The 20,482-nt window shown below is 43.8% G+C and overlaps 1 protein-coding gene across 15 annotated transcripts in view; it reads right to left on the bottom strand.

The window, feature by feature from the left end:
* Nucleotides 1–13,336, bottom strand: part of SPECC1 (sperm antigen with calponin homology and coiled-coil domains 1) — an 83,185-nt gene extending 69,849 nt beyond the window's left edge. For 2 of the 15 annotated variants that reach the window (XM_050714690.1, XM_050714694.1), the window contains exons 1-4: nucleotides 12,964–13,126; nucleotides 4,412–4,647; nucleotides 3,264–3,410; nucleotides 2,943–3,124 (exon numbers count right to left, since the gene is read on the bottom strand). In XM_050714690.1, coding sequence (XP_050570647.1) covers nucleotides 2,943–3,092 — 150 coding nt within the window. In that variant the 5' untranslated portion in view covers nucleotides 3,093–3,124; nucleotides 3,264–3,410; nucleotides 4,412–4,647; nucleotides 12,964–13,126. Of the gene's footprint in view, nucleotides 1–2,942; nucleotides 3,125–3,263; nucleotides 3,433–3,507; nucleotides 4,327–4,411; nucleotides 4,648–12,963 lie in introns of those variants that run through there. The other 13 variants (XM_050714691.1, XM_050714699.1, XM_035560995.2 and 10 more) reach the window with 9 other exon arrangements.
* Between the last annotated feature and the right edge of the window lie 7,146 nt (nucleotides 13,337–20,482).

Raw genomic sequence — 20,482 nt, 5'->3', positions numbered from 1 at the left:
GGGTGGAAAGGACTGTTTCTGTAAAGTAACCCAACGGAAACATTGCTTTGATAACACTACTAAATAATTTAATTAATTCTTGCATTATTTGTATTGCATTCCAGATTTTTATGAAGTGGGTTATGAGACTACCGTTCCAATAACAAAGAAGAAAACCAGGAAAGACTGTTTAAACTAGCAAGTAACTGAGATGGTGGGAGAAATAGCTTACAGTAGTAGACTACTGGGTACCTCCAGCTTCTCAGACACTGCCCCGAATAGCAGTCATCAGATTTCCTCAGTGGTTTACGTTTACTGAAGTAATTAGGCCTCTGCATGTAAGCGCCAGCTGCAGAGCCTGACACACAGAACAGGTCAAAGCTGCAAATAACTGGCCCCACACTTAATCTGTCTGTCAAAAAAAAGGATCCTAACAGGATCCTGCTGGCTTTTGTCTCGCCATTCAGGATCATTCACTTTTGCTCCAGTGGTGACCTCAGACTCTTAAAAGAGGCATCTGAGCTATTCCAATAACTGCCATTTTCTTTCTGTGTTTCTCCCAAACAGGAGTCACCAAACTTTGTGGCAACATAAACAGGATTTTTTTTTTTTTTTTTTAACATGAACAAAGAACATGCTGGAGACTGAGCCAAAACCCCAAAATAATTTAGCTGAGAAGCTCAGGCTGCCACAGTTAACATGAAACAGCCAGTATAAGATCTAGCACAATTACAAATTGGAAATCCTTTATCTTAAACATGACATAATTTCAGCTATTTAGGCTCCTTGTTTATTGAAAAGCAGTGAACAAAGCTGGCCAACAATAGCATGATGGGGCCTAATGCTCTTGGTATTGCGAGGGACTGTAGGACTCAGTACAAGAGAAACCAGAAATCTGTTCACAAGAAAGCATTCCGTTATGTGGCCACCAAGGAAATCATTCACAGCAAAGAAAAGCATTGTTCTTCAGGACAGATGAAATGTAGAATTCTGAAGATAAATACTAATACATTTCATAAGCTTGGAAGAAGGGGAACTATTTGCTTTACTTGTTATTTTATAGTATGTATCTTAAAAAGTAGATTACATATCACTGATTATTGGTAAGCCTTATTGTACGTGAGAAAGCAAGGGGCCATTGTTGCTGTGCTGTTGTTTTTGGGAGGGGGATTTGCTTTTAAAGCAAGTTTACTCTAAATGCATACTTAAAACCATGTAATTCAAGCACGATGAACTTAAGATCCAAGGAGAAACACTTAAATGATGTTGCTTCAACAAGCAGAAGTAGCATTTTATCTCAGAACTTTTGGTCAGCTCTTCCCCATTTGTGGCAATCTCCGTAACAGCCTGCGTACCTCTAACAACACCTTCTAAATAATTTCAAGAGAAACATTTCAAGCATTTTAAAAGACCAAAGCTCTAGGTCCTCCTTAGAACAGTATTTTTCCACCTTGTTTCAGTCTGTGTACACCTAAACTATTTTCACAAATCAAATGCCCTTCTTTAGAAGTTGTCCAGGGTCACCAAGGGAGTCCATGAACCACGGGCTGAAACCACTCCTTAGGTTAAATGAAAAAGAAAGAACACACACAAGCAGAGCTCTCTCTATTTAGAAGTTCCTAAATGTAAAATCTTTAAGCAAAATGAAATTTATCTCTCAACTCCAATTCCTTCTCCCTTTCATCTCTTCCTCTTACTCAGAGTCTGTGGTTTCCTGGACCCCATGAGCATGCAAGTTTCAAAAGATGGTGTTGATCTACTCCAGGAAACCAAACATCTAACGTTTTGCTTTCTGGCACAGGTTTTGTCAGCTCCCTCCTACTAGCAGAAAGAAACAATCTGAACTTTCTGACATGTAGAAACCCCTGCAAACTATCTGAAGTAACTTATTCAGTGCACCCTCTTTTAACAGCAGCAACCGTGCTGCCTTTTTCTGTTTCTCCAGGGAAACGACATTGATCATCTTGCATTTGCAGATGTTCAACAATTTGAAAAATATTACCTGTAATTTGGAAGAAAATCCTCTACATTTAACACCACACACAAATCAACCACATCATGTTTCCTGATTAGTCTCCTCAGTAGCATTCCTTCAGAGATGCTTGCCTCAGCCATAACACAATACTCCAGTGACATAACTTGCCTGGAGACTGAAATACCCTATTGATAAGATGCTTGGGGCATCTAGGAGTCTACAAAGCAAGATAAGGAAATTAACCCTACACATGAGTGGCTGTGAAGATCGGTGATGCTTAGATCTCCTGTTGATTGAGGTGCTGTAACATGTTATATATAGCTTGCTAAACTTGACTATCGGAAACAGTTATAACCAGGAAGCCCTGGGCTCTTTTCATCACTGTTATCTTGGTCTGTATTTGGGCCACAAGGTTATTTTTGGTTGCTAATTACAAGAGTACAAATGTAGAGGCATTTCAGGTGTATTATTGTTTTCTTAAATAGCAACAAATTTCTGGCAAAGTAGGGTTATTCTGAAAGATACCCATGAAGAAAGATAGATTTCAAAAAAAATGCTTGTGTGCCATTGCAATCAACACGTTTTGTTAATATATTTTGCCTTGAAGGAAGAGAGGCACAGATTTTTAGGAATTCTAGAAATCTATTAATGACTTTCAATTAATTTACATATGCAACAATATCAGCTGAGCTAAGAATTTGCCATTTATTTTTCTCAGTCTTTAGAATTAAGGCAATTCCCTGGCACAGAGATGGTGTAAGAGAACCTGCTCACACCTGCTCACCTGGATACAAGGTCTCCACCACCACATGCAAAGCATTTTCAGAAACGTGCATTAGTCTAATATACAACACAATTATAATCTCCCTATGCTTAACAGAGTGGCCAAGGCCACTCTAAATCTCAGGCTGTGATAATGTTCCAGGACTAAAGCAAAGCTTTATCCTGGAGTGACTGTAATGTTTGCACCGTCCCTACCGGTTAGTACCTTGCTGAGCCGAGATTCAAAGGCCAGTGAAGTCGAGGACTTGGATGTCTTCATTCCTGTTGAGGTGGTGGTGGAAAGCGACTTTCCTCTGTCAACCCCATGACTCGCTTGTTTTGCCACTGCATTCCAAGGCCTGGCAGTACTCTTCATTTTTTTCCCCCAAATAACTCAGTTTACAGCCCCTAAAAAAAAGAAGAAAAAAAAGACTTTATATCAACTGAAAGATAAAGAGAGAAGCAGAGATATCTAACACGTTTAAAGGGCTGAAAAGGACAGGTCAAGCTTAATTCCTTCTCTTATAAAAATAAAAACTCCACTTACTCAGCCCAGAGAATCCTTCAGAGCCGGCTGCAGCCACTTAGATTTTTAGTGCTGGCTGGTAACATGAAACAACACAGAAGGAACAGTGACTTTTGTTTGCACTGTGCAAGCCAGAAACCTCTGTCAGCCACAGAACACCTACAAATGCTGAAGCACAACAAAAGAGAAACTGAGGACACCGACGTGCAGAAATCCACAGCAACTGATGACAGCTGTGGCATAAAAAGAAAACTATTTCTCTTACTATTAGATTTAGCATCTAATAATCACTTTAAGAAAGTCACGAGAAGCAAGTTTCCTCAGTTGTACAAAGAATATCTTTAACTTTGAGTCATCCAGAGAAGCAGTTGATGTTGCCACAGTGATTAAAAAGATGTTTCACAATACCAAGATTTACAAAACATGGTAAAAATATCAACTTCCTTGCAAAAAAGAAAAAAAAATGCAACCAAAACCAGATCCACTATTCCTCAGAGATAAGCTTCTGCAAGAGAGAAATCCTGCCAGGAATCAGCAAATAGAAGTCAAATTCTTTTTTTGGATATAGCTGAATAAATTTAATCTGCCAGCAAGAACAACGAGCGTTTCTCTCAGTAAGTAGACTGCTGCCAATTAGATAGCTAGCTCAACTCTCGTAGATCTAAATACATACATTTTCAACCAGCCATTGCCCAATCCAAACCAGGAGCAGAATAAAATAATTATATTTAAAATCCCACAAGCCTGCTGGGCTGCGAGTGGGAGGGAGGGGAGATTGCCTGGTATCTCGTCGCTTCCCCCACTTCAGCGTGAGCAACATTAGTCTTCTGCAGCTTCAATTTCTAAAATAGACACAGGATGTATTTGCACACCAGTTTTGCGTAGGCAGAAGCTAGCTTGCATCTTTCTGTGCCAAACAGGTACTGAAGATCTAGAGAGAGATCAATATCTACAGTCTCAGCGAGGGGAAAGCACCCAGTAAGCAGTAAGTACCCGCTGTTTATCATGTAAGAGTCCAGCCGGGCTGGCGTGAACTCAGACAGCAACCCTATGAGAGAGATGCCAGAACAACTTCTCCCTGGCTGAGTCAGTAGAAGGGGTTAGATCACATCCCACATCGTGCAATTTGCTTTCTGCGTTATTTCACGTTCACAAATAAGAACACTCACTGAGCACAGGGAAGGGAAACCACTTTGGGGCCAAGTCATGCTGGGCACTGACGGCACCGTCCGGGTGCCACGATGGGCTGCTTCAGGAGCGTTTTGCGCACAGAGGCAGAAGGGCATGCCAAGGGCTCTGCCGCTGTCTCACAGAACAAAGCTAGCAAGTGGCAGGTCCTGCTTATCCTCGATGCCTCTTGCAGGGAGGGCTGCCTACTTTCTGCACAGCTCTAACCTGCCAGCTCCTAAATACAGAAATAGAAAAGTTAGTGTTACTAACTACAGTCACTCCTGCATTAAAATTCTTAACGCACGCAGCACGGAGCCATCACCGATCTCATTAGAGGCGAGAGCAGTACTGTCTTTGTTGATGACGATGCTGATCGCTTGGCTCCTTATTTTTATTGAAGTCTGGACAGATCTGTAAGCTACACTACAACAGAAAATATTTAGCATTCTCGGAGTTCACGATCTACCTTAACAAGCTTTGGTGCTTTGCACATATTTAATAAGCCATTTTATAACGAGCTGTATTCACTGTATTTATATGGGTGAACAAGCAATTACACATGCAAACTATCTTCCTGATTAATCTCCAAATTATGCAGATTTGGGGTTTTGTAGAGTCAGTGGCTGCACATACCCTCTGGATTTCTTCATAACTATCTCATACTTTCCTGCCTTAAGCTGCACAGATGCTTTCTTGATATCCAAAAGAATTTAATTTTGAGTCACTCGTGGCATTTCAAGCTGCAGTGGAGTGATATGCTCATTAGGCCACGATGCTGGAAGTGAAAGGAGGAGGCACTAAAAAAAAAAAAAAAAAAAAAAGGCAACAAAAACCACACACAAGAAACCCAGCCAGTAGCCTGAAGCAAACCAGCTTTTTCATGTAATGATAGCTGAATTGTGCCATGTGGATTTAATAGGATTGCACCACATCAAGCAGATAAAACTAAAATTGAGAAGAGGACATTTGGATTTGGTTTTCCACGTATTTATATGGGATCATCATCTATAAAATATGGAGGCAATGCTTCTGATGTAATTGGCTAACCTGAACCTGTGCTGCAGATAAAAAGGTTTCAATCTATGAAGTAGGATCCCAATACTTTCCACAAGCCTTACTTCAAAGAATAAAGCCGAGTTTCACACATATTAAGCTGCTTTCATTCCTAGACAGGTGACACACATTTATTAGAAGTACTGCTTTGGGAGCAGTACAAAATAAACTACTTCCCAAAAAAGAAAAAAAAAAAATCCTACTGTTCTTTGATGAGAGCAGGAAATACATTCTAAGAGTCAACCTCAGCTTTTTCTACCCTCAAAATCCAATTTATTGCATAACAAGAAAATAAACCAAAAAACCAGTTTTGTGGATGTTACAGGCAGTTGGAGCAATGGGAAACCCCAGAAGTTCAGTATCATACAATGGCTCAGTAGGAAGGATAAATGTGCTGAAAAAAAGCGTAAGGACAGAGTGCTACTAATATAAACTACTAATCTATCCTAATGCATAGCAGCAGGAGTTTTTGAAGCAGCCATTAAAGGACATCTGAATGCACCCTTCCGTCCCAAATCTTAAGCTGGGCAGTCTTCGCACTGCTCAGTGGCGGCCTGTGCTTCCTGATGTGGTTTTCAGGGTGAGGGTGGTAGCAGCGGCTTGTGCAGGCCATCCTTCTGAGCTGTGAAAATGACTTTGAAAGCAGTCGATCGTCATAAACTATATCATCAGAAACTAGCCTTGAGTGAGAGCTCGGGAACGGGATCACCACTGACTTCCCATCACAGCTGAATGAATCTCGAAAGATTGTCCCTTCCACAAGTCAGGGCAAATGCAATGCTCAGGTATGTATTCATATCAGAACCACTGCAACAGAGGTGATTGTTCGACACCCTTTGACACCCTACCTTCAAACCTTGTACATCTGTAGTTCCGCATGTGTGGAACTGCCAGCAGGTAACGGCTCCCAGTTAGCTTAGAATGTATTGATAGGGGCAAGTCTACTATATTTTAAAGAAATAACAGCATTCCCCTTCAAAAGAACCCCAGAGAGATTATGACATGATCTCTAGGCTACCCACAAAGAAAACTGAAAAAGAGAACAGCAGCAAAAAAAAAAAAAAAGCAGCTTTACACAAGGGATGCAGCCAAGTTGCTTCTGCAAATACAAAAATAAAATCACTACTTTTACACCCATTACGTCTCAATATGTGTCAGATGAGACATGCTTCTGCTCACTTTCCTGGAAGATGACTCCATAAGCAAAGTCTGGAGCTCTACAATTTCAATTCTTGTTTCTTTCCTAACGTTTTACAGGGACTAGTGGCCACAATCAAACCCCTGTCATACACTCTGCTTGGAGCTGCGCTCTGAAAATGGGTGGAAGCTGGAGATAAGCAGCAGTCCCACGTCGAAGTAAGTGGGGGTTCGTGCCAGGGACATGTTGCTTCAGAGCAGCAAAGTCAGTTCCATCACCAGTAATTTTCAGAATTAGAGTGCAGGCGTTTCGTTTGAAATAAATCTTTTGTATTCAAAACTGCTGGTGTCTGAGTGCCCCTCTCCTCCAAAACAGGTGCTGCAAATGAAATAATTGGAGGGTTTATAAAAATGGAAAGCTGGTCCTGACAGAGCCTTTGCTCTCGGTAATCCTCAGAATTCCCTGCAGGCATCAGGCTTTAAAAATTCAGGCCATAATATATAGCTCATCCCTTCTCACTTGTATTTTTAAAAGGTCTTTGGAAATTTTTGATGTGGACTATTTTGGCAGTTGTCAGAAGTCTTGCAGTGGAAAGACGGTCCATTTTACTTCAAATTTTATTGTTTTATTAAAGATGGAAAACCTAGACATCTGTTATTAGTCAGTCCACATGAATATATTAATAAAGCCCTGAGAACCACCCTGGAATTATTCCCATTTTATGGCTAGAAAAACTGGATTAAGAATTTATCCTGACTCTCGCAGGCAGGCAGCATCAGCAGAAACAACCTAGGTCTCTTGGATCTCAAGGCTTGGCTATCCATCAAAGGAGTAACTCACCAGCCTCGTAGAACAAACTAGGGAACACTCTGCTGGCCGCCAAATGCTGCTTTACTCTGAATAACTAAAAAAGAATAGATAGGTTGAACTGAGCGATGACAAGCAGTATTATTTTACGGCCAAGAAACCTGGCGGTTACACTAGTAAGTAAACAAAAATCATTAACATCTGCAGAAATTAATTTACATATTAAAATCCCTCAGAGGGACGGGAATAGGCAGAGCTTGTCTGTACCCCACGTATTTAAAGAATTTGGGTTTTGGTGCTCGTGTTTGTGTGTGATGCTTCTCAACAGGAGAGTGAAATTAGAGCAGAGTCATTCAAGTTGCTGTGGCAAAGCCAATGAAAAAAGAATGATGAACACATTACTAGATCTGGAAAGTAACGTACAGATGGCAGGTTCACCAAGACCTGCGAATGCCCAGCGTTTCTGACGAAGGAGGTCGGAGGCACCAGCTCTGCAGGCCGGACTCTCCAAGGACAGACATCTGTGACTTCGCTGGGTTAAAAACCCCGGTCCCCAGTGCCATTTTCCCCTAATTCTGTTACTTTTGTTACATCAAAAGGTCAGACTAGTCCAGGACATTTCTTAAAAATTCTCGTGAAATCAAAACAAAATTCTCTTCCTTCCTTTTTTTTTTTCCCTCTCTCTCTCTTTTTTTTTTCCTTTTTTTTTTTTTTTTTTTTTTTTCCCACGTGAGACTTGCATCATGCTTCCACTGTCCTCCTTCTGACCTGATCAATCTTTTCAGACAAACTACCGACTGGAACACAGAAACACCCAACAGGTTCAGGAAGCCATACAGCCTTTCCTAGCAGCCAGCTGGAAGCTCTGTGGCAGGACAGGCACCGATGCTAAGACAGGATGCTTTCCTGCCTTTCACATCAATCCCTTTTAAACAACGTTCAGGCTCGACAGATGCTCCCGTATGAGTCATTGGGATTTCATAGCTGATACCAGGAATCAAGCCAGGGCCACAAACCAGGGAAGCTGACAGTCCCGTACAGTAATTGCCCATGTGGAGGTAGCACACAAAACCCATCTGGAGATAAGACTGGGCTAACAATTAATAACAACCCGCTTACTCCCTTGTGGTCATCGTTAGCAGTTTTCCCAAGGCATCATTCATTTCAGCTCCACGTGTATATTTCTGTACCTAACACATCCCCTTTTTCCTCTAGTTGCTGTTAGCATGGAAGACACCGAAAACAAGGTAACTCAGTGCAACCTTCCTCCATCACTCTTCCAAGCAGAGACACTCGCAGGATTTTTTCCTGGTACAAAGCTTAGCTTTCATTAGATTTAGGTTAAAAAGCCCACGAAAAATCACAAGCCAGATCACCCTCTTCCACCCAAAAGCAAACCAGAGGAACAGACAAGATACGTCTATTCCCCAGCACCTCATCCCTAACGCTCTCACTGGCCACAGAAACAGAAAATCAATTTCAAACCTGACCCCAATCATCTGGGCAGCTGCTTCCTCTGGCCTACCTCAGCAGACTTGCTTTCCAATCTCATTTACACCTGAATTTTCATGTTTCGCTGGTAAAGTACAAGAAGACAAGACAACACTTGGAAATTTTCATGTCCAGGCTGCATGTTACAGCAGGGAAAACTGTTGGTTTTATGCATGCCTCAAGCAAAGGTGTTTTCATGGTTATTATTTTTAACTTTCAAGAGTGGAGAAAAATGTAGAGTAATAATACAGCCAGGCACTTAGAGCATCCAAGTGGTTTTGCAAGGAGTTAAAAACGTAGGTGAATTTTAGATCGAAAACAACTACACAGAGACGAAGAAACAAGCCCAAGGTCACCCAGCTAATCACTGGGGGAATACAAAACAAGACACCAGCCCAAGGATTTAACCAGCAGTAGTTCTGATATAGCTTATGGGGCACATCTTCAGCATCTTCTTTTAAGGTTGTCTGAAGATTGTACCCTCATATGCAACATGCCTTAAAAGGAAACAAAACACACAGTCCTGCTGTCCTGCAGGACTCCTAAAAAAACTCAGAAGAGAGCTTCTAACATGGCATCAGATGAGAATTTTCTTAACAGAGCACAGGGCTCCCCTTCCTCTACATTATGAGCAACTGCTGCTCAGCCAGTCCTTCTCCCTTCCCTTCAGGGTAGCAGGTGGAAGGAAGCACACAGCCCATGGAAACTCCCTTTATCTCCAAAGGCACTTTCTTTACCTGCGGTTACAGTGGCAAGAGAATCTCTCATTTCTGTGTTATTTAAAGCGTTTCTTGCTTATTTCCTTAGCATTCCTAATTTTCTAAATGGATATTTATTAACCAGGATATAAATACACCAAATGGTTACAAGCACCTGGAAACAGCAGCAGAAATGGTCTAGGCAAAGACAGCTCCAGGTAGCCACAAACGACAGCTTTCTGGCCATCAGCTTCCCAAAACCATCCCAACCAGACTGCCAGGCCCCAGGTCGGCCGCTGCAGGCCTCCAGTTCTCAACATGGCTGAAAATAAAATCCTCTCTTCCCACAGCAGCCATTAGGGTCACTGATGATTTTTCCAGGCACGGACGGATGAGAGCAGCACGAAACCTCCTGTCCATCCTCCCCCACAGAAGTTCTCCCTGGAGGTTTAATTTGCAAATTTTTTATGCTTAGTTAGATCTCAAAGAATGCAGAAATCACAACAAAACCCTCACTGGGTGCATATGGACAAAGAATATACTTAGCTGTATTTCCCTTGTCCTCGTTCTACATCACTGGCCGTTCAGAAGACAGGAAAAAATCATGCAGCTTTGCTACTTCTCTAGCTAAAATACCCAGGAATGTCATCCAGCAGTGACTGATGCTTAAAAAAAAAAAATATCAAGTGGAAGCTGTACTCTGAAATGGCTGGGAACCGTCTCCCACAGTAATTTAAATGCTGGTTGTACGTGGATATTCGATTTTCTCCTCCACCCTCACACTGATTATCTAACCAGTCCCCACCACGCACCTCAGAAGAGAAGCTATGCTTCCTCCCTGCGACCCCCGATCTTACAAACATGGGGATAAGGAAACAAAAATACCAACTGATCTGTAATTTTCTGTGCTCGTGAAGCCCTCCAGAAGACAGCAGCAGCTACCAGCTGGATGGGACAAAACCTGAAGAAGTTGTGAAGCACAGCAGGGTGCTGGCCATCAGCAAACCATCCAGCACAGTTCTCTGGTGCACGGGGCTGTTGTCTCAGTAAGGCTGAAATGACAGAGGACTGATAAGATCTTTCACTAACTTCAGGGCAGAGACGTGGACTTGAACGTGGCAATTCTGAATCACGCACACCACGTTATCGATGGCTGCGTGCAAGGGAAGAAACTCGACCAGAAGGGAAAGGACGGGAGCACGCATTCGTGGGCGGCATGTTCTCAGGCTGGGGCAGCGTAAAGGAAAGCATGGAGCAGTGCAATACTGTGTAGAGGTTTTATGGTCAGTGTATCGCGGATGGGAACAAGATGGTTTAGAACCATTCCAAGGTAGCTACTGCCCAGTAATCCAGGTTGTCTAACTGCTGTCCCAGGGAACGCAGCACAAAACGAGTGACACACCTGGTTAACACATCTCGTTTTGCCAACAAGGAGGAGGAAAAGGTTTCATTTCAGATAGAGCAAGAGCTGCGTAATTGCTGAAGAAATGAAGAATAATTACACGTGGTTGGCTGGGTAATTACCTGCCATTACATTTTCCTGTAGCATAGGGGGTAGCTACAGGTACAAGAAAGGGAAGGAAGGATGCTGTTTTAGCATGGCAGACATGCCCAGCATGCCGCTATGCGGTTATCTGGCCCAGTGCGTGCACACACACTTGCAGGTCCCCTGTGTTCTCCAAGCATCCGTGGATGACACCGCAGTCAGTGCACTGGCTTGGGACTCCACCCGATTCTATCCTCAGCTCCATCACAGCTTTCCTGGACTACCTCAGCCATTTCCCATTTATAGAAACAGGCTCACTCCCCACACAGCAGGTTTATGAAGACAAACACATGAATGAGCAGCATTCACGTGCCTTGCAAAGAAACCCCACTGAAAAACAAAGTAAAAATGAGAGATCAACATCTGTCACAGAGTGCACGACAACCCTGCAGATTGCCGCATGCTGGGATGTTTCCCTGACTCCCCTTTTCCATCCATCACGATGAGGAGAAATAAAGAGACCTGGAAGCTATCCCTAAAGGAGATATTTATCCTCCATTAAGTGTAGAGTGGGTCACTTATTAACTGCAATAAATGGGCAGCTTCTGAACTTCTATGAGTGGTGATGTGAACTAACTGAAAGGTTTCTTCAGGAAGAAGACAACAGCAGCAAATTCCAAAACTGCAGGAGAAGCTAGGGGACTTCTGCATTTTAGAAATATTCACACTGAAGAGGAACAGAACAGATTTAAACAATGGTATCCGGGGATTATGACTATGACTTACAGGACCGCTGAGGGACTGGAAGGCCCACCTTGGTGCACTGCATAATGAAATGAAATTTCAGAACTGAGCAAAGACAAGAGGTTGCACACGTGCATGTTAAGATGAGGTATCCCTCTGTTAGTTAGCTGTCAAGTTCTGTCAGCAAAAAACAGTACATTTCAGCAAATCAGCCATCCTCTCTCCAGCTGAGCTTACAGGGACAGAAAGTACCTCATAATTTAGAAAGGGTGGAAGAACAACGTCCAAAACAGTATTTGGGAGGTGAGACAAAGCATTAGGAGGGGACATCCAGAAGAACTTAAGACAGCGTACAAAAGAAAGGGGTAGAGAATCCCTGCTTTCAAACCAGTTCTACCAGTAATCCCTCACTGCTCCATACACAGGACTTAATTAACATCTCTATAACTCTGCAGAGCTATGTTACCTGCTATACAAACGCTGTTATTATCACTATTGTTACTACCATCGAGCTTCAGCCCAGAGACCAATTTTAAGGCCAACTGTTAGGCTGCTACATGTAAAGGTCCTGCTGAGAATCCCAGCAGCTCTTTGCTCTGCTCTCACAAGAGGGGACCCGCCTGGCACGCTCCCCGGGGCTTTCGCTGCTCCCCTGCAGAGCAGCGAGCTGCCAAATCTATTTGCTTAGCAGCTTGTTCCTTTCTGCCCTTTCCCGACTGGACTAGGTGAACATGCAGTAGCAGAGGCAAGCGGGCTTGTGCTCCTGCTTGTTTAACTGTTGGAGCACAATGCTAAATTCCCAGAGAAGAAAGGAGATGTAGGCACAGAAATCGCTTCTTCCCTTCCGTCTCTAGACTCCACGTAGCCGAGCAGAAGCAAATACAGTAGGCAGCTCTCCAGACTCACTTTTATGTTGTTGTAATGGCTTTTACATCACCCCCAGCACATTTTCTGCTAACGCAGAATTGTTTGCACCGTACATTTCTTGTTTCAAGCAATTTAGTTGTAATTAGTCAGATATTACGAAAAAGCGTTGCTGAGCAAAACAGGTACATTCACTCCAGGATTACATTGCTGCTCCCACAACCCCACTAGAGATGATACAACTCCCACCTTAAAAAATAAAATACTTACAGTAAAAGCTTGTCCTCTTTTCTGCATTAAGAAGAAAGCTGTCTCCCACTAGCTTCTGACAGCATGTGCAAGCCAGACTGAAAATTCAGGGCTTGGGTTCTTCCCTGAGAGGAAAACCACATTGCAGCGAGACACAGAGAGCTGCTTGAGAAATGATTCACATACGGAAGCAAGCTGGCTTCACCAGCGCTTTGGCATTCAGCACACACGCGCACACATATGCACACTTGCTTACTCAGGGGAAAGAGAAATATTATATTTTCATCAAAGCAAGGAAGATTTATGCAAGAAAGCCGTTTATATCCACTCCAAAACCCGAAGGTGCTTCAATCCATAAAGCAGGCAGTTTCTTTCAGTATCTCCTCATCCCAGCAGCAGAGCTGGGCACTGGGCAGAGGGCATAAGCCCCAGCCTGGTCTGCGTGATCCAGTCAGCTAAAAACATGCGGTAACTACAGCGTAGGAAGGGCAAGGAGGTGGCCATAGCAAGAAGGCATTTTGCAGAGGAAATCACGGGGACAGCTTCCAGAAACTTTTATATTCCACACTAAACCTCTCCCACGGAATGCCAGCAGTCACAGCCAGAACAGCTCACGACATTTCCCGTGCCTGCACCATTGTTACAAAAAAATGAAAAGGTGTGTGTGTGTGTGTGTACGTGTGTGTGTGTACGTGTGTGTGTGTACGTGTGTGTGTGTACGTGTGTGTGTGTACGTGTGTGTGTGTACGTGTGTGTGTGTACGTGTGTGTGTGTACGTGTGTGTGTGTGGAGGGAAGATGCATTAAGACAAAGTCTTCTGCAAGAAGAAGTGGGTAGAAACAGTCCTGAGCAACTTCTCGTGAGCTGACCAAAAAGCGTCAGTCTGTTCTTCATTTAGAAGAGAGCGACTAAGGGACAAGGGGAGCAACGCTCAGGAATATCCCACTTGCTTAATCTGAGGAGCATTTCGTCTCTGAAAATGGGCAGGGCCAGAGGTTCTAACAGGGTTAGATCAAGCAAGGACAGCATCAAGTTAGAGGAAGCAGAGAGGATGCAAAGAAAAATCAAACCCAGATGTACATTTCAACCGAGAAACCTGAGGTGTTTAGAACAGGGATTTTTGTTTGAGGCTGTGCAGAGGGAGATGGTTGCTCCCCGGGGGATGTCTCTCACCTAAGACTGAAACTACAGATCAGGAACCTCCTCCTGGGCTGCAGCAGGGGCTCTGAGAACCACCAGTGAGAACTGAACATACCAGCAATGCTGATGCTACGGGAGCAACCTCACAGTAACAGAGGCAAGATTTACAACACGATCCTTGAACAGTTGCTGCAGCTGAATAGTTCAACCTCACCGCACCTTTTGGAACTCTGTATTCTAAGTTCCGGAGGGACTGAAAGGAAGCTAATGCTATGCCATGGGCTAATTTACTTTTCAATTCAATGTTGGCACCATTATTGTTATTGCAGAGCAACCAGACCTTAAAACATAGACTGAGTCCAAGCCGAGTCCCTTCTAAACATTACGATTTTGGATCCAACTTTGAGATATCCCTGAGAGTGGGAACTCTTACCTTCAGACCTTAAAACACCAGAACAAGAAAAAGACCACACCATGACTTACTTCACAAATGATAATGGCAGGTGCCAAGCATACCCTATTAGCTCCAAACCCCTGAACACTCACCCCATCGTGCCGGCTGCTACTGGAAGTTCCCACCTACCTGCAACACCAACCCTTCTATCCAGCCTGCCTCGCGCCGGTACTTCGCTACCTGAGGACGGACTGCGTGATCACAGGCAGAACTTACCCATCCCATATTTCTATACCTCTAATATTTAGATACTATTCACAGCTCAGATAAGACAGCAGTACTTTCTGTCATTCCTATTAACCAAATTCTGGTAGATAGTGATCTACGCGAACTGTTTCTCCTCCCCAGGGAAGCAACGCTACGTTCAGTGCTGTGTGCACAGACAGTGAGGTCGCCCAGGTACGCAGCTCAGCACCCTCTGCTGCGATGACGGACCACCTTCAAAGCTGGGCAGATACAGCTGGAAACTACTGACAGAAGATTGCAGACCCCTGGACCTGAGCACGTAAACGAGAGGGCCATCAGCTGCACGCACCCTGCCACAAAGCCTCCTTGTCTGAAGAAAACAAGCACTGGCAGGACCGCAGCACGCTGTCTCTTTGCCACTGCTGGTGAGTTCTTGTGGGCTCGGGGGGAGAGCAGCCTTGTCAGCTCAGTAGGTTTTCAGGCCAAGAGAAATAAACAACTGAGATGAGGGGTGTGGGGAGGAGAGAGGAGCTACTATATTTCGTTCTCAAAGATTTTTTTTTAGCTTTGATAAACACAACTTGACCAAAACCTAAACATGAAAATGTTTGGGTGTGAGGGATAGTCCCGGCATTTACATGCTGCAGCTTTCGCAGACAGGCTAGAGTAGTGCCACACAACTTCCCCAGACCCAGCAAGACCAGACAGTACTTGTTTATTTAGGTTTTTTGGTAGCACTTATTGCTATAATTATCTGATGTCTTTACTTAGACCAGAGAATTATTCAACACAAAACCTTCTGGATTGAAAAATTGCCTTTCTGTTTAATGAACAAAAACAGCTCAAATGAGTTGGCTAAGGTCATAAAGAAAGGCTGTGGCCTGTCCAGGGCATTAACTGTAATTACTTTCACACAGCTGGGATGAGAAAACAATTTCAAGCAGCAATATATATATTTATATATATATAAATCTGCCAGGGTCTCACTCAACGTGTACGTTTGGTTGATAGCCAAAAGCACAGTTAGCATATTGCTTGCGTGGTCAACCCACTGCCCCCGTGACTCTGCCACAAGGGACAGGAGTCATACTAAACCCCGCTCATCAACGCACCTTCAAAATTCTGCATTTGAGGAATTTAAATGCTTTGTGTTGCAACCTGCATCGTCTGGGCAGTTTGACAGGAACGAACACGGATGACACACAACTTAATGGAGTGGGCAAAGGGCAGAACTTCTGGTGGCACAGCTCATTTGAGATTCAAATGCACAAAGAGCGTGGAAAAAAAGGGCTCATACACGGAACAAGATTAAAAATATCTTTGCATTTACAGATATTTATGCTATGTTTAACTGCTTTTGTGCATGCAACAGCCTTAATTACAAAGAGAGAGATTCCATAAGCAAGGCTATTATGTCAATAACAATGTCTTCTTAAAGCAAGTCTCTAATTCAGTTAGAAGACTTGGAACAGCACTGTCTGGAGTTATAAAACCAAAAGTAATTACAGAGGAAAGGCTGCACCAGACAGTGGGTATTAGTGGAGCCAGGCCATGGCTTTACTCCCTCTTTCCTCCTTTTTGTACATAACTGATACAAACTTCTTTATTTTCTCAGTCCCACTACAGATGTCAGGAAGTTCAAGCAGCCAGTCGACATTTGCAGAATGAATCATGGGGCACCGCTTTCCACTCTGACAAAAACAACTGCTGTTCAGTTAGCGAGATGATGCTGATCAAATGGGTGGATAGAAAAAGTGAGCTCCCGGAACTGCTGCCAAAAAGGCTCCGCCAGCACAAGGAAGCTGTGCGCACTCGCTCGCAGAACTCTGATTTTTTCCTGTCCTTATTCTGCAGTTTCATTTTCCCATTTATTTACCTGCAGAGCGCAGCCTGTGGGACAGCTACCAGCTTTGTCCCCTAACTAGAGAAAACACTTTTGCTGGAAGAAGCTAGAATCGTTAAAGCTGGAGGAAAGCAGATATGATTTATGGAACACGGAGTGCTACAGGAGACAGAAAAAGCAGCTTCCTTTGTTGCCTGTTGCCAAAATTTCAGAAGACCAGACAACAACTTTCAAATTTCCAAGGGAACAGCCACTAAGTACGTCAAAAATAGAGTTAGGAAACTGCCTGTTTCAGAAGTCAGAGTCTGTAAGAGGAGCCAGCATTTTTCAGTATTTCTGTCATTTCCGACCAGATCACTGAAGAGTTAAGAGACATCTATCTACCAACAAAACCCAGCCCCCAGAACATGACAAAATGAGGAAGGAAATCTACGTGGCAAAGAAATATTCATGTATTCACTGTCATTCAATTATTTAAAATAAGTCTCTCGTTATTTTTGCAGTTTTATCCAGAGAAGTTATTTTTTCCCTCTACAGTTTTCAAACATCTCTGCACTTTCTTAGGCATAAGAGGCACAGCAGCAGACCAGGGATAGCTTCACTACAGTCACCCTTCTGTTCAAAAGCAGATAAATCTGAACGTGTGAAAAATGCAATACCCGATGCTCTTCTCTGAAAGGGAGAGATAAGACTTCCCATGTTCTTTCTGCCTTAACTGAAAATTCTGATTTCAATGTTGAAATGAAAGAGTTTGAAGAGGGGGAACATCTCCATTCTTTATTATTCTTCAGTGCTCATTTTCTGGTGCATAGGCTGTAATACAGCACTCATTAACACTGACAATTACCATATTCAAGTTGCACAGCAAGTTCCTCCTACCTACACGGGAAAAATACAGCACAACCCTATTTGCTCCCTTTGCTTATTGTCCGAGACGGATCACGTGCTGGAAAAGCTAGCGTTTGATCACCTAACAGGAGAGGAATTGGGACAGGTATCCATTAGAAACGCTAACGAGCCTCCAACAGAAAATCATTTCATTAAGTTTTTGCTGATCGCTAACAATAGAGAGCTGTGCAGGAAAATTAAGGACTGGAGAAGATGTGTGCTGGAGGCTGCCTGAGAACTAAATCCCCAATGGGATGGGGTAGGAATGCCCCACTGCTTTGAACTTTTTGGCGCATTTGAGGGAGATGCAAATAAAAGACCTGAGTTGCCAGCTTTGTTTCAGAGGGACTTGCACTAGAACTGCTGACAGCCCTGAATGGAGACAGAACCGCGGGGTACGCCTGGGTGCATGGAGAGCATCACAGGGAGCCCAGCAGCAACAAAAAGTAGGACAAATTAACACAAAAAGGATGAAGCACAAGGAGTTCAAATCCCAGGGGACAAACAAGCCCTCTAATGTAGATCAGGATTTCAGAAAAAAGGGTATCTGTAAGGTTTGATACCCTATATAGTAATATCCTAGAGTTTCCATTTGTTCTTACTCTCTGCATTTTTTAATAGGTTATTTAAACGGAATCAGCTAATCACTGCAGCAGCTTAGTAACGCTTACCTGTTTTAAAGGTAGGAAAACAAAGGCAGCTAAATTATTGGCAAAATATCAAGATCTAGTAAGGATCTATGGTACCCATTGATTTTAGGTCCTACATAATAAGAAGTCAGCAGTTTTGCAAAAGACAGGCGTATTGGTATAGATTAGGCACCCAGAAACGGAGCAGAAAAGTTTGGCTTCAGTGGCCTAATCAAAGCCAGGAAAAGGGAGAATCTAAACTACAGCAATTCATCGCTTCCAGACGGCTCGTATGAATGAACGTTTGCTGCTGCTTCAACTTTTAAGTCAGCTTAGCACACTGCAGAACTATGCAGCTGAAATGTGAAGTACTCAAACACTGAGATCCCTCCAATATTAATTGTCACGTTACGGAGCAAGTATTGAGAAACACGCAGTGATATAACGCAAACAAATCCCATTCTGAGATCCTGGCTCTGCTTTCAAGATTCCTTACGACAGTTAGGAGCTCCCAGTTACCAATCATAATTACTTCAGATTTGGAACTCTCAGTCCACATTTGGCACACTATAAACATCTTATTACAACTAAAATCAATTGTGAGCATTTTTAAACGCAGCAAAGGGATCTTCACGTGTGGATCATGTCGCCTAAGAGGCAGGTAAGGACAAATATCCGTAGAAGGGGTGGAATTCTTTCGGCCACAGAGGTAGTAGGCAGCGCTGCCTGCTCTGGCTCTGGCATGTCGGTTGTCCCCACACACTGACCTGCAAAGTGAATGCAAATTGCTCCTCTCCTCAAGGTCAGCCTTCCGCGTTCTTGCCCGGCGCAGCTACACTGAAGAGCCTGTTACATGAACGGACCTTGCTCGCCGAACGGTGAAAGATGGAAGGCCGGAAGCAGCAGGTACAGCCACAGCTAACGAAGTGGGAGAGCAGCAGAAAGAGGTGCTCAGCTCTCCGAGTCGCTATAAAAGCGAATGATAGTTTAAAATCTCCAGCAGACAGCGAGATAGGAGGGTAATGATCCAAGATATCAGTGCATGAAAAGGAAGTATCCTATGGAGCCTGTGACCAGTCACCATAACCAGTTTCATAAATAAATGAAAGCAGAACAACCCCTGAGGTCACAGAGTTAGCGTGAGGGACATGAGTGACCTGCCACTTGGAGAAGCCTGCAGAAACAACTGGCGTTACAGAGCAAAAGGACTGACTGGCCAAGCACACAGGAGCTTGGGAGAGAAAGCTGATAGGAGGGAAGGAGGGGAAAATTATGGTATTAAAGACAGCAGCAAAGTCACTCTAGATAGTAGCTAACTAGCACTGCTAGCCTGGTACGCAACAGCTGAAGGCCTAGGGCAAAAAGCAGCAGTTTGGGAATACAAAGAAAGGAGAGAACATAAAAGCCAGCTCATTGTTTTTCTACTCCAGGCCGAATCAGCCCAAACACCTCTGCCTGTTTCTATGGCAGAGCACCTCAGTTTTGCATCCTTCATGAGGAGTAATTAGTTCACTTGTTGGCAGAACCAATAGAAAGGCCAAGTGTTGGACTGATCAAGGAAAGCGCCATTCTTCTCTTCCTGCAGGAGCTTGCTGGTAAAGGCGTGCTTCCTAAGGCAGGTTTGGTCCCTCGTTGCATATTTAACTGTCCTTTTTCTCCAGCCTGAGGACACCAGATTCCAGAATCATCAATCCAAAGACCTTCCAGTACCGTTAACATCCACTGCTATTAAAAATAAGAAATACATTACATTTCCTCTTCGATATTGTGGCTGATCTCATTGAAACCATGAGAACAGCAGCCTAAATACTTTGCCCTGTGGTATCTCAAGGAGCTGGAAGCCTTCTACCAGCGAGAAACTCTTGCAGCAGTTACCATGGTGACACCCGTAATAGATATTTAAAGGCAGCTCACCCGTAATCACACCTATTAGGTACCAAGCAGCTTTGGTAAGAAAGACATAAAAAGCTTGAAACCAGGGAACTGGGCCTAGGGCTGGTGTAAGAGGACGGGAAATTTATGGAGAGGGACCTGCTTATACCGCCGCTCGGCTGGGCACCAAGGGCTCCTTCTGTTCAAATCTGAAACAGCGCTGAAGTTTGCAGAATGAACTGTTTTTAGCAAGTCATTTAAAATTTTATTCTGACGGCCACGTTTCAATAGCAGGAGCTCTATAAACCCTTACAGGGTTGCCCTGGCCAGAATACGAAGCTGTGCTACGGCTCACAGGGCTGCTGGAGACCACTCTGCCCATCACAGCCGCCCAACGGGGCTTCCTCCCAGGAGGGGAACATCACTGTGGGCACTGCTGCTCCCTGCACCCGCCCAGGGGCCGACACCACCAAACTGCCCGGCTCCGGCCGGGTGGGCAAAGGAACGGGGCCAGGCTGCTTTTTGAAC

The sequence above is a fragment of the Cygnus atratus genome, chromosome 20 (genome assembly GCF_013377495.2).
Source record: "Cygnus atratus isolate AKBS03 ecotype Queensland, Australia chromosome 20, CAtr_DNAZoo_HiC_assembly, whole genome shotgun sequence".
In the NCBI taxonomy this organism is placed as follows: domain Eukaryota; kingdom Metazoa; phylum Chordata; class Aves; order Anseriformes; family Anatidae; genus Cygnus; species Cygnus atratus.
The sequence above is the reverse complement of the archived record's forward strand: the minus strand, read 5'-3'. Positions and strand labels throughout refer to the sequence as shown.